This window comes from Nannospalax galili, unplaced genomic scaffold (assembly GCF_000622305.1).
Source record: "Nannospalax galili isolate Female #2095 unplaced genomic scaffold, S.galili_v1.0 scaffold1678, whole genome shotgun sequence".
In the NCBI taxonomy this organism is placed as follows: Eukaryota; Metazoa; Chordata; class Mammalia; order Rodentia; family Spalacidae; genus Nannospalax; species Nannospalax galili.
Window position 1 is genome coordinate 123,683 of NW_008340844.1, and position 14,823 is coordinate 138,505.

General features: G+C 36.6%; 1 protein-coding gene across 1 annotated transcript; it reads left to right on the forward strand.

Annotated features, from left to right (window-relative positions):
- The first annotated feature begins 5,017 nt into the window (after positions 1–5,017).
- Positions 5,018–5,998, forward strand: LOC103736329 (olfactory receptor 10AG1-like). Its single transcript, XM_008835812.1, has one exon. It carries the CDS (start codon positions 5,018–5,020, stop codon positions 5,996–5,998), a length of 981 nt encoding a protein of 326 aa, XP_008834034.1.
- Positions 5,999–14,823: the final 8,825 nt, after the last annotated feature.

Below are 14,823 nucleotides of genomic sequence, written 5' to 3' on the forward strand. Positions count from 1 at the left end.
ATGAACTCCAAAGATTAAGGAGGGTATGTTTCTCTCCTGGGAAAGGTTATGCTAGGGGTGGAGGAAGTTTTCTCAACTAGGGCCTCTCCCTGCAGCCAGGTTTGGTTAAAGGAATGACAGCAGATATGGCTACAGCCAAGAGGCAGACCCAGAGCCTACATGTCCTAAAGAACAAACAGGTGTAGCAGGGGCAAAAGAGGCCCTATTCCTCCTTGGGCCTGTACATTATCAGGCAACTTGCCAAAGAATTTATCAAGACTAATGAGAGGAGGCTCCATGTAAAAATTCCAAGATATGGAATGGCTCCAAAAGGACAACTGAATATGTATAATAAAGAACTGTCAGTGCATCTTATCCTTGCTATTGTACCCAACTTAGATCTGTTAAGAAAACAGCACAAATAGATAAAATATTTCCATGCTCTGTTAGACCTTCTTTATGTTTGATTTAGTATACAATATTAAGCTCTGAGTGTTTTGCAGATGTGGAGCCCATTTGAGAGACATCAGGTACATATTTAGAAACAAGAATGAAAGCAAATTCACAAGGGTATAAGGGTCAGGTATAGCTGTGATATTCTTGGGGGCTTTATGTTTGAGTAAGACACAAGTGATACCCACCAGGATGCTTGAGAAAGGTCTACAATAGTCCGGGCCTATAGATGCCAAACAGTAAATGGATAAGTTATGAAAATAAAAATAGAGGCTCTGAAAAACTCTGCAATTGTTAAGTGAAAATTCCAGTACCAGGAGTGGGTTGCCTCACATGAACTGTTGGCCAGAGAGGCCCTAGAGTTCCTCAAAAGGTAAAAGCTGTTGTTACTAGAGTTGGTTACACACAAGAAACAGCTGTTAAGACCCTATTGCTGAAAATGCTGCAAGTTGTGAACACAGGAAAGAAAGGGATCAAGCTGCAACTAAACAGGAAAGTTGCTGCCACTAGACAGTTGGTGGTCATAGTGCCAGGATGTGTTATACATTGTGCTGGATAGCTTTAGTGTCAACTTGACACACCTGAGTTGAGGGAGCCTCAATTGGGGAATTGCCTCCATTGGACTGGCCTGTGGCCATGTCTGTGGGGCATTTTCTTGATTGTTGAGTGATGTGGGAGGGCCCAGCCCAATTTGGGTAGTGCCACCCCTGGGGTGGTGGGCCTGTGTTGGATAAGAGAGCAAGCTGAGCAGGGGCCAAGGGAGCATGCTAGTAATCAGCATTCCTCCATGGCCTGTGCTCCAGTTCCTGCTTCCAGGTTCCTGCCCTGAGTTCCTATCTTGGGCTCCCTGATGAACTGTGACCTGGGAGTTGTAAGCTAAATAGACCCTTTCCTCCCCAAGTTAGTAGTGGTCAGAGTGTTTTGTCACAACAATGGAGAAACAAACCAGGACATACGTAATCACTAGGGTAGAATGGTTCCCAGAAGTTATGAAACCTTGCGTTCTGTGCTATCAACATGCCAAGCAAGATATACCTGCTGGTGCAATAGTGGCTTGATTAATATATATACAACTGACAAATTTCTGAATGAATTTAAGGTCCCCTCCTTGGCGAGAAACACATCTGTTACTTCAATCCAGACTAACCCTCAATAGCAGAGGAAGCTATAAGCCCCAGTGAGGAAGCTACTTCATTTTGTTAGATGAAAGTGATATACCTGTTAAGGTATTTTCTAAGTATTTGTGTTTATAGCCATAAGATAGGTTATTAAGTCAGTCAATGTTCATTTAGATGTTCCTACTTTTGTTTGTCTTCATTTTAGAAAAAAAAAAAAACACTGAGATGAATCAACAACAACATCATGGAAACAAATGATGAGAAAGTCCAAGAGTTCAGATCCTACCACACTGGAGGATCATCCTACATCTGTGTCATCGCCTCCAAGGCTCATGGACTCTTACGGAAGAGGCTGGTGGAAAGAATTTAAGAGTTGGAGGAAAGGGTGGAGTGTTGCATGGGCTTGTCCTCCATCTGGCAGGCTAGACTGACAAGCAGTGGACAGATGACTTCTTCTCATGCTAGGATTCACTTGCTTGCTCTGATCACTATGAACAAACTTTCCACAGCAGTGGAGGGGTAGAAAGAGTCAGTCATGTTGTCCATCCAACCAGCTGGCCTGAGTGGTACACAGGGAAGGGACTATGGATACGGACAGGGGAAACCAGAAAGAGGGAGTGGGCTTCTCCTTCTTGGGCTGTTGTCATGAGTTCGCAGAGTCCCTGCCATGATGCAGAGGGGAGCTCACTTGTGCCCACACATCTGTAAGTAACCCATTAGCCCGTTGATCTATATGGAACCCCAATAAATATGTCGGTTCCCCAAACTGTAGTTTGTAATAATTATACCTCATTTTGTACTAAGGATGGTGGGAAGAGGACCCTTGATTATGTACACTCCTCCAAGAAGGAATTTTAGCAACAGTAATGGTTAATGCAGTCTCATAACTGGTCAAACTTCTGAGAATAATCTCCTGTGAATGTACAGACTTAAATGAGATATCTGTATTAACACTTTCCAGGATTTAGGGAATAATATGTAAGAGGGATATGTAAAAAATATGTAATAGGGATAATATGCTACACAGTTGCATGAGGGAGTGTGGGTGATGTGGCTTGTTTGGATAAACATAAAAATTAATTGCAAACTCAGGTAGTCAGGAAGCAATTTAGGTATGACAAGAGAATAGTTATCCCCACTGGATCTAATTCTATAATTCCTTTATTAATGCCCAGGGTGTTGAGGAAGCAAACCAACTTCTTATTTAAATGTGACAATACAACTTATTTAAAAATAAATCACTGAAACCAGTGAGAAGAATAAACTTCATGAAAACTGGAAAGGTAAACTACTAATAAATCCATGCTTCTCTTAGGACTATTAATATGTGGATCATGATTCAATATACAGTGTATAACATCTGAAATTGTGAGTTTCAACGGTGAACTTAAAATGATTTACTATTTAATTTTTCTTGTATTTTTCCTACCATAGAACTTAAAATGAAAAATTATGGTTTAAGCATCTGAAATATCTAATTCCTAACATATGTTCCTATCATTATGACAAGAAACTAATCCAAGAATCTTATATTGAGTGTAATCCATATATATTTTGCTACATTGTTATGGAATCAAACAATGTTGTTATAAGTGATGCAATTCCTATAAAAAAAAAAAAAACTCCCCTAAAATAAGGGCATTCCTTGCAGTTGAGAAAATGTTCAGCAATCATCCTTCCACATTATAGGTTCAATAAATAATAAAAGCTTCCAATTTAATTCAGATGATACATGCCCTAATATTGTTTCTGTGACCCCCCACAACCAAACTAATGGCAGAATTTGTACACATTATGAGGAAAACTTGTCATACATTGTGTTTCTTTTTCCACGGGGATATTTAATTTGCATGCCAAAGTAAACTTTTCAAGAACATAATACTCTAATGAAAAGGTGATAAAATGCAAGTGACTGTTACTTGTGGAATAATATCTACTGTAGTGTAGTATGTAAATGTTAATGCAATCTTTTCTCATTGAAGATAGAATTTTATGTTTGTATAATATCACTAAACTTTTAATTTCATACTTTTCACATGAAGGAAATAATTCTACTGATGATCTATACTGTTAATTTGCTACCACATATAGGATAACATACTACAGCAGAGGCTTGCCTGTATTCTTTTAAAAAATGAATCATGTTACATAATATCAAGTGCAGAAAAGCTGCGACCACTCAAAACACTCTATGACACTATGTACCAATTTAGCACTGGGCTACACATATTGAAAGGAATTTTAAGGAAGCTAATCAGCATAGTTGTTAATTGAGTTTGGATATTGAATTTTTTCTTAAGTTTTAATACTAAAAACATTATGTGGACATGTGCTTTGTGGTGCTTATGTTTACATAACCACTGTTTTGCTATAACAGCAGAAACATTCTAATAAATTCATATAATTTTGATGCTCTTAGGTTAAAAGACTAGCATATACCAATTTCTATCCCTCAATCTCATTATCCAATTTTGTATTGCTTTCATGCTACGCATCGGTGTAAGTCTTGTACATACCAAGTAGAAGTAAATCCACAATAAAATAAATAGTAAAGAGAATGAAGACATTTTGAAGAAAAAAATGTGGAAATAAGGCTTGGTAAGAATGAAATACCCAAACTTGAAAAGTAACTTTCAAAAGTGAATATAACAATTTGAATCATTAATCTGTTTAATTAAAGCAATGTTCTAATTTCATGGTTATAAGAAGATTATTTTAATACAAAATATAAGAGGAACATAGTACACCAATCATTATCTACCTAACTGGTAGCTGAGAAATTTGGAATATCTATTTTTTTCAAGGAACAAATAATATATGTAAGATTTCCTATAGTGAAAATAACAATGACGTTTTTACAAATAATTATTTAAAACTAAGGGCTGCAGATAGCAAAATATTAGAGTTAAAAATCCAAAAAAATTAATGTTAAATGACTGCACACTTTTCCATTTATTTATGTTATGTTTGAATTAAACTTTTTATTTGTTTTGTAAGAAATGACTTCACTGAGACACCCCATATTATCTTGAAATATTAGCAGTACATGCCCTGTCAGCTTCCTTAGTGCTGGTTTTATAGACATGCACCAAAACACTGGCTTTATGTGAACTCTTTGAATCTTATTTTCTTCTTGAGCAGGGTTCAGGGAGGCTAGAGAAGTATTGCAGTGGAACTTCAAAACAAGCACATTACAACTTTTTGATAGGAATCTGAGTAAAAATATATAGCTCTACGGATTTTATTGGTACAATTAGAACACATGCCTAGCATGGTCAATTCATTTGAAAGATTTTATTGACAAAATTGATTTTATTTTGTATTTAGTGAAATCCATTGTTCTTGATTTCACAGGAAATCACACAGATTTACAGGAATTCACACAGTTACCAACTGTAACATTTGGAATGAAACTTAGAAGTTATAAAAACCAAAACGCATATACAAATCAAATCTGAAAAGAGGACATGCAGTCAAGAAACGTGACTCTACCAAATGAAAACAAATGGAAAATTACAGAAATAAATCTGACTGTGCCTGTGGAATTTGTTCTCTTGGGATTTTCTGATGTTCCCAAATTACACTGGTTTCTCTTTGGAATCTTCCTCTTCATCTATGTGATTATCGTCCTGGGGAATGGACTCGTTATTCTCATCACAAGGGTAGAACCCACTCTGCAGACTCCCATGTATTTTTTCATCAGCAACTTTTCCTTCCTTGAAATCTGCTATGTGTCTGTCACTCTGCCTAGAATGCTTATGGATCTTTATACTATGAAAGGAAATATTTCTTTTTATGCTTGCGCTATGCAAATGTGTTTCTTCCTTATTCTGGGGACCACAGAATGCTTCCTCCTGGCTGTGATGGCCTATGACCGCTATGTGGCTATATGCAACCCTCTGCACTACTCTCTAGTCATGAGCCATAAGGTGTGTAACCAGCTGGTGGTTGGCTCCTGGATCATTGGAATTCCCATACAGGTAGGGCAGACATACCAGATTTTGTCTCTGCCCTTCTGTAAGTCTAACAAACTCAATCACTTCTTCTGTGACATACCCCCATTGCTCAAACTGGCTTGTGGGGACATCTTTGTGAATAAGATGGTGGTCTATATATTTGGTGTGTTAATTGTCACTGTTCCCTTCATGTTGATCCTTGGGTCCTATAGCAGAATCATCTCAACCGTCCTGAAGTTACCATCAAACACAGGAAGAACCAAAGCATTTTCTACCTGTTCTTCCCACATTATAGTTGTATTTTTATTTTATGGATCAGCCAGTATCACATATTTACAGCCGAAGTCCAATGCATATGAGGGAACAGACAAACTCCTCTCTCTTTTCTATACCATTTTGACCCCAACATTCAATCCCCTGATATACAGCCTGAGAAACAAAAATGTTACAGGGGCATTGAGAAAAATCTTTCCCAGGCTGATAGCATTGTGAGACAAATCACCCAAATTATTTTTATATTCCATGTACATTTAGTTATAACATAACTTAATTTTTAAATCTATAAATAATTTGATGGTGACTTTAATGGAGTCAATTCCTCAGATATATGACTATCCTGCAAATTCATTAGTTGTGCTCTACTCTAAAATAATCAATGTTTTCCTTAGTGTAAACTGGCAAAAAAGTTTATGAATGATGGAGAAATGATCATGCCAAGACCGTAGAGTGATGTTCTGACAAATCCTCATTGTTTCACTCATGACACTTTTCTTCCTGCTAATTTTCCTCAGTATAGCCATAAAATAAGCCTCATTAAATGAGGATTGAGCAAGGATGAATTAGGACTGAATTTGTCTAATATTGTAAACAACTCCATGTCAAAAATATACCAACCATAATCTCTTAGACAGTGATAAATTGCCTAGAAAGTAACCACTGCTCTCATATAAACATACATTTATAATATCTAATATGAACTGCTTTGTAATTTAAAACCAAATTTTCAGTATCGTATACTAGTTGTGTGAGCTATATATCATTATTAGCTTTTAAATTTTGTTTTCATTTTCTGATATTGAAATGTGTAATTTATATTTTACAGACGCTTAACTGAGGAAGGTTTATAATCTTTTACACTTTGAAAATGCAGTTCAGGAAATAAAACACTCTAAATTGAAATAAACACTTTAATGCTAATATAGGAGATACAATAAAAAAATTTATTATATAAAAAGGAACAGCATGCAGTCTCAGATATAGATATTGGGGATAAAAATATATGGACTACCTTATTTGTATGAATATCCAAAATATGTTTATATGCAGTTAATTTTTAGTAAACTGTTCACCAATGATGATCAGAAGTTTATTAAGATTTTATCCTTAAGGAATATCTAATACACCATGTCTGTAATAGACATCAATATCAATTTCTTTCTTGGCTTGTGTCAATTTAAGGGAAGTAACATGAGGAAATGTCTAGGCATAATGGACACATTCAGTATTCAGACTGTGAAAATGGTAACATTGGGAGAGATACACAAACATACAAACATACACACACACACACACACACACACACACACACTACTCATAGACATACTCCCCTCACTTTTCTATACCATTTTGGCCCCAAAATTCAATCTCTTGATATATGTTTACAAAACAATGAAGTTATAGATACACAGAGGAAATTCCCAAATCAGTATTAGTCTAAGAGATTTAATATTGCAGTTTTTATTTTATGAATTCAATCTTTATAAAGGTTTCATTGTGTTTATTTCATTTTAAAGCATCCTTATGTCCATGCAGTTATGATGGTGGCCTTGATTCATTTGGCACTTGTTTTGTATAAAGAACTGTCTTATGTTTGACTATAAATGGAAATTGGGATATGTAAATGAGAAGAAAAAATTGTAGGTAGCAGTTGAAATCACAGTTTTTTTTCATATTTTGTTTGAAACATTTTCTAGGAATGTGCTCAAAATTGTCTATTAAAACTAATATATCTTTAGATCCTGTAGACTCATAAATAGTTATCTTACACTATTTAAAAAAAAATCTGAGAGCACAGCCTGTAGTTCAGCTGTTGAGAGCACTGGCTGCTCTTGTAGGGGACCCAGGTTTGGCTCCCATAGCCCCTTGTGTGCTAACAACCATCTATAACTCAGTTCCAAATAATCTGATGCCCCCTTTGACCTCTTGGACATTCAGCCCCCTAGTTTCATTAATACATATTCAGGAAAAACACTCATATACATAAAATAAAAATAAATAAATTTTTTAAAATCTGAAAACATAAGGATATATGTATAAAATTATAAATATGAGTGATTTATAACTCTAAATAATAATGTTCATTGAAACAATAGCCAGATATGGTAATGCATGCCTTTAGTTCCAGCACTCAGGAAGCAGAGGTAGGCAGATAACTCAAGGCCAGCCTTGTCTATATAGTGAGTTCCAGACCAGCTGGGGCTATAGGTCTACAAGGAGACCCTGTCTCAAAAAAGGCAAAAAAAAATGAGGAAAGAATATTTGAAAATAAGATGCATCAGTACAGCTTTTTAAAATGCTCATTTTATACATAAATGCCAGTGTGACAGTTAATCATTTCTACTAGTAAATCTGCCTTTTCTGGGTTTGCTTCCTACACTTATTCTAGGTATAACACTATAACTGTTCAGTCAAAGGAACACTGGCAAGTATGAACATTCTTGTTCTTGGTTCTTAGATTCCCCTGTAGTGGAAACCTTTCACCACAACTGAAAAATCCTAGTCAACAATCCTAGTCAATGAAAGAGCAAGGACGATCTTGCAGCAGGATTTACAAAGAATCCAGTATGAAAGTATTAATATTTTAATTTTATTTATTTATTTATTTTTATTTTATGTGTATGGGTATTAAGCTGCATGTGTATAAGTGTGTCCATGGTGTGCAATGCTGCCAGAGGTCAGAAGAGGCATTGTATCCCTTGGAACTGGAGTTACGGGTGGTTGTTAGCTACCATGTATGTGCTGGGATTCGAACCTGGGTTCTCTTCATGAACAGCCAAAGCACTTAACTGCTGAGCCATCTCTCCCATTCCTTAGAGAGAATATAATGCTTTTTGAAGAGAGAAAAAGCTTTGAAACAAAATCAAGGAGACAAAAGGCATAATCAGATCTCCCTTGTCCTTTCCACAAGTTAGAATAATGGTTCCTTACATTGATGACCAGTGTGAATCCATTCACTGATGCCTGGTTAACTGTAACAAGATTCCCATTCTCTGTACCAACAGTCATTTTTTGTCAAAAGTTCATAAGGTTGTGCTGGTCTTTCTTACCTACTTCTCCATGTCTATGTTGCACATTCCTTATTGCCTATCTTTTCTAGTTTCCCTTTTGGCTGCAATAAAACATTCTGATCAAAATCAATTTAGAGAAGAAATGGAATTTTTAAGTTCACAGGTTACAGTCCATCCATGTGGGCACTCTGCCCGGGAACTCAAATGGGAACTTGGAGTAGAAACCATGGGGGGAATGTTTCTGGCTGACTTTCTCATGGATTCCTGCTAAACTAGATTTCTGATACAGCTCCTGTCCACCGGCCCAGAAAATTGTGCTGTTCATAGTGGGATGGGCAGTGCTACATCAATTACCAATCAAGAGAATCCCAATGCCCAATGACCAATTTTATCAGGACAATCCTTCAATTGAGACTACCATTTTAGGAGACTCTAAACTATGTCAAGTTGAGAGTTACAGCTTTCTAGGACACTACCTACCATATCCTCAATGAAGAACCAAAAGTTGAACATGGGGCTCTCTCATGGATCAGTACAATCTGTCAAGCCTGGCAAAAGCTACAAGGTTTCCTCTTTTCTCTTCCATGAGTCTACCAGAATCAGTCACTTTAGTGGTATGAACAGAGCATGCAACTTTGTCTTTCCACTCACCTATCTGAGTAGGGAATGGTGGTTTAGAAGCTCACTGTGGGCTTCTCATGCTGTCATTTTGAATCCTAAAGTAAATATCACTTTGCAACCTCATTATTAAAACACTTGAAACACAAAACTTATTGTCCTTTTTGCTTATTATAGAGGAATAACAGACAGCAGAAAGTGTTGCAGTCATTAAATTTTTATTTAGTTTTAATTTTTTCTCCTGGGTTGAAAATGTTCTTCCAAGTATTTTGCAGGTATGTATTATACATCTTTCTTTTTAAAGATATTATGACAACAATTATTATTATAAATACTATTATTGTGTGTTTGTGGATGATGTTTGTGCCACAGTGGACATGTGTGGGTATTTGGACACATGTGTGGAGATCAGAGGAGAAATTTATGAAGCTGTTTGTCTTCCTCCACCTTCACGTGCTTTTCAGAAATCAAACTCAGGCTGCAGGGGCTTGTGTAGCAAGCGCCTTATGCTCTATATTAGTTACCTTTCTGTTGCTGACTGCCTACATTCCCTCTTTCCATGAGGTCCCGTTTTTGGCCTAGGCACTTCCTTCTGAGACCATACAACTTTACCTTGAACCTCTGCACCTGGACCAGGAACATTTTCCTACTCCAAGGTCCACACCTAATCTGCCTACCTAGTAAAGACGCCCACACTGTCCCTTACCCAACTTGGCCCTAGATCTCCTCCTACACTTCCTGCATGAGACCTCCTAAATAGCCCATCAAAACCAAGCCACTGGATTTCCATAATCTTGACTTGGCAATAGGCCACCAATGGAGAGCTATTGTTTAGCCAGTATGGAACCATCCTGTCCCACCAAAAAACAAACAAACAAACACCAGAAACAGATGTGAGAACCTGTAGCACAGACCAATTATTTATGTCAAATCTGAAACAACCAAGGTGCATCAACAATACAAACAGTAAAAATCAGCTAACCAAAGGCAGGTTAGAATTTTTTATCAGTTGCACAACCAACAAAATAAATCTAAATGCATAAACAACAATGCAAAAAAATTATAAAAAAAAAACAAGATAATATGCCCACATCAAAACTCACAAGTCATGCCCTACAATGAGAACTCGCAGAACAACCACAGGACACACACAGAATTTTAAAGAAGAACCATTAACTTGTTCAAAGACATCAAGACTTTAAAGAAGCACAAGCAACTCAAAGAAATCAGAATATAGAAATAAACCCCTGAATGAAGTTTGAGATTATGAATATGTTACTGAAGGAAAAGACAAAAAGAATTCAAGACTTCAAAAGTAATTTCACAAATATATAGAAATATTGACAAAAATTCATGCCAAAATAGAAGATGAAATTTAAAAAATTCAATAAGCCATTTTGAAATGACAGTACAGAGCCTCACAAGCAGAGTGAGTGAAATGGAAATCAGAATAGCAAACCTGGAGGGCAATGGGAAGAACTGGACCTCCTCATGCAAAGAAAATGAAAAGAATTTAAAGCATACGAATGGAATATACAAGAAACATGGGACAACATGGAAAGACAAATCTATGCATCACATGAATGGAGAAAGAAGACCCTCTGGTCAATGACATTGACCAGATCTGCAACATGATTACAGAAGAAATCTTCCCTAAAATAAGAAAAGACATACCTATACAGATGCAAGAAGCACTTAGAACACCAATAAAACAGGACCAGAACAGAAACAACCCATGCAATATCATAATATTAACACTCAATTTACAGAACAAAGAGAGGGTAATAAAAGCTGCAGAAGAAAAAGAACAAGTCATATATAAAGGAAAACACATAAAAATTACAACTTACTTTTCAGCACAAACTAGGAAAGCCAGAAGAGCCCTGGACCAAAGTACCTCCAGTTCTACATGATCATACACACTAACCCAGCATACTTTAACCAACAGTATCTATCACAGTCAAATGTGAAAGAAAAATCTTCCATGATACAATTAGGCTAGAAGAATTTATGTCAACAAAACCAGCCCTACACAGACTATTCAAAACAAAACAAAGGACCAATGAAGAAATGACCATATTCAAGAGGTAATAGAAGCCTAAGCCTAAGTGGCACATGTAGGATGCAACCTCTACACCTAAGACTCACAGAACACAGGACAAGAGATGAAAAGAATGCTAATGCATTTTTCAGTTTTCATCAATGAAGCTCCTTCATGCAACAGGGGGCCAGGAACAGAAAAGGTCACAAGTGGTTAAAAAGCAGATAAGAATTGGCAGAATGTGGGTCTTTGAACAGGACTCCTATACTGAGGTCCACCCACCCAGGGCTCAGGGACCATTGCAGAAGAGGGAGCAGAGAGATTGTAAGAGCCAGGAAGTAGGCACATGACCATACAGAAATATTCCTATAGACACTTGGGACCCTTCTCATACAAACCTACAGCAGCGGTGTCTGAATGCACAAGACCTATGCAAACTTAGTCAGACAAAAACCCAACACAGAACTGTGGAAAATAACAGCATGCCCCAATCCTAGTGGAAGAATTAATAGGAGCTGATTACTGTTGGGTAAGGAAGAGCTGACCTTCTTTAAGGAAGACACTCTAGATAGGCTGACTAAACCCCATTAATGAACTTACACTGAGGGATGTCTATGGATACTAACATTACATATTAGGCCTTAATACAAATGACAGAAAGTATGACAGAAAGTATGGGGGAGGAGGAGGACTATGGGAGGGTGCCAGAGGGGATGCTTCAAATGGGGGCCTAAAGATTTATGTGTGAAATAGACAAAAATTCAAAAAATAATTATTGACAAAAAAAGAGGTGACAGAAGGAAAGCAATAAAAATGTAAAATACAGAGGAAAAAAAAAGGCTAAGAGTACAGTAAATTAAATGACAGTAACAAATCTACATCCTTCAATAATAACTGTAAACAGGAATGACTTCAACTCCCCTGTCAAAAGGCTCAAATTTGTTGAATGAATTAAAAAACAACATCTATCTTTTTGCTGTCTACAAGAAAATCATCTTACCTCTAAAAGGAGGTAAAATATATTCGAAGCAACTGACACAAAGAACAGGCAGTAATCGTTATTCTAATATCTCACAAAATACTCCTTAAGATAAAATTACTCAGAAGACAAAAAGAAGGTAACTAAATTCTGATTAAAGGAAGGATCAATCAAAAAGGCATAACAACCATGAACACGTGCACCAAAATCTGATATAACCAATTTCATAAAAACAGTACTATTGGAATTCAAGTCACAGACTAACCACAACTCAGTTATTGTAGGTGACCTCGATAACACACTTTCTTAACTTAGACTGGTAATTTGGCCAAAAAATAAACAGAAATTAAAACAAATTAAACAATATTGTTCATCAAATGGAATTGATATACATTTACAGAATATTTTACCCAAGCACCAAAGAATCCAAATTCTACTCAGTAGCCTAGGCAGTTTTTCTAAAATAGACCAGATACTGGGTCACAAAACAAACCTCAACATGTACAAACTACTGTAATAATTCCATGTATTCTATCAGAGCATAATGCTCTAGAAACCACATAAACTAATGGAGATTAAAAAGGCCATTCCTGAATGAGGAATTAATTACAGGAGAAATCAAGGAAGAAATAAAAGTATTCCTGTTACTAAGTGAAAATGATAGAACACACAACAAAATCCCTGAGAGATGTTAAAAAAGAATGCTAAGAGGGAAATTTGTATCTCTAATAACCTGCATTTAAAATTAGATAGCATGAATAAATGACTTAACGGTGCATACCAAGAAGTTGGAGAAGTGGAATGGAAAGATGGGACAGAGGTTGAGGACTAGTTTCTCTTGCAGAAGTCGCCGGTTTGACCCCAGCACCTACAAAGTGGCTAACAGCCATCAGTAACTCCAATACCAAGGAATACAATACCCCTTCTGACCTCCTTGAGCACTGCATGACAGGGGTACTCTTACAAACATGCAGGAAATACACTCAACCACATCAAATAAATGAGAGAGGGCTTGAGAGATGGGTTAGTGGTTAAAAGCACTGACTTCTCTTGCAGAGAACATGGGTTCAAATCCCAGCACCCATATGATGGCTGACCATTGTCCTAACTTTAATTCCAAGGGATCCAACACCTCTTCTGACCTCTGCATGCATTGTATGACACAGGTGCACCTACGTACATGCACACAATTTTACTCATACACGTAAAATAAAAGCAATAAATAATTTTTAATTTTTTAATTTATTTAATAAACAAATGATCAGAAGAAGCATTTCGTTACAGCATTAACATATTCAGTAACAATTTCCACAGCAGAGATGCATCTCTTTCAATATTGACTGTAAATTTTTAGGTTGACGGTTGAATTAACGTAGTTTTACAATATTGAACTTAGTATAAACCCTATAAGACATAAAATTGAATAAGGTTTTAAACTTTAAAAAAAATTCTCTATTTTTTGTTTTAAAATATACTGTTTCATACAGAAAAACTCATATTTAATGCTACTAACACTTAGATGTTTGCACATCTGACTCTATGTATCTGATTATTACTAGTCACAGTTGGTTAATTTCTGAGATTCACCTGAGCATGGATATAAAATTCTTGGGTAGATTTCAATGGTAATGTGTTTTACCTCTACTAATTAACATGAAGCAAATTTTTACACTTCTTCCTCAAATATATCTTTTTTATTTGTTGACTTTTTTTGTGTGTATTGCATACAGAACATCCCAAACAATCTTATTCATCTATATACCCACACCCCAAATGGCACCCTCCCATAGTTTCCCCCCTCCCAGGAGCCCATATGCTCTATAATCTCTGTTACTGTCTACTGTTTGTTGACGCCCCCAGCCATTCTCCAGTTCTTGTCCCCTTCTTGAATCTGGTCAGCCTATTTAGAGTTCCTTGTTTTAGGAAAACTAGCTCTTCCTCATCTAGCAGCATCAGTTGCCGCTGTTCCTTTAGATAAGATTGAGGTCTTCAGTTCATTTTCCCTGTTCTATGCTGGGTTACTGTCTGGGAATCTCCTGGGCCAATGTGGCCAATAACTCAAAGGAAGGTATCTCCTGTCTGGGATTGTTGCTTGGTATGTAGCTTTTAGCTATACACATGGACTCATAAAGAATTATACTGATCTCTTTAATCTTTGTTTATACTTTCATTTTGGATGTTTAAGACCACAGTTGGCACAGATAAACCAATTTATTTTTACTACTCTAAAGGTCGTTTGAGGATCTGTTCCTCAAGGGTCACATGGGCTTAGGAGGAGCCTCTGGCTCCTTTCTTTTACTAGTTCCATCTATGTGAAGATAAATCAAAGGTCCTGCTTAACTGTGGATAGCTTCACGTAGAAGCATGGAGGAAATGTTTCCTCTGTGTTGAC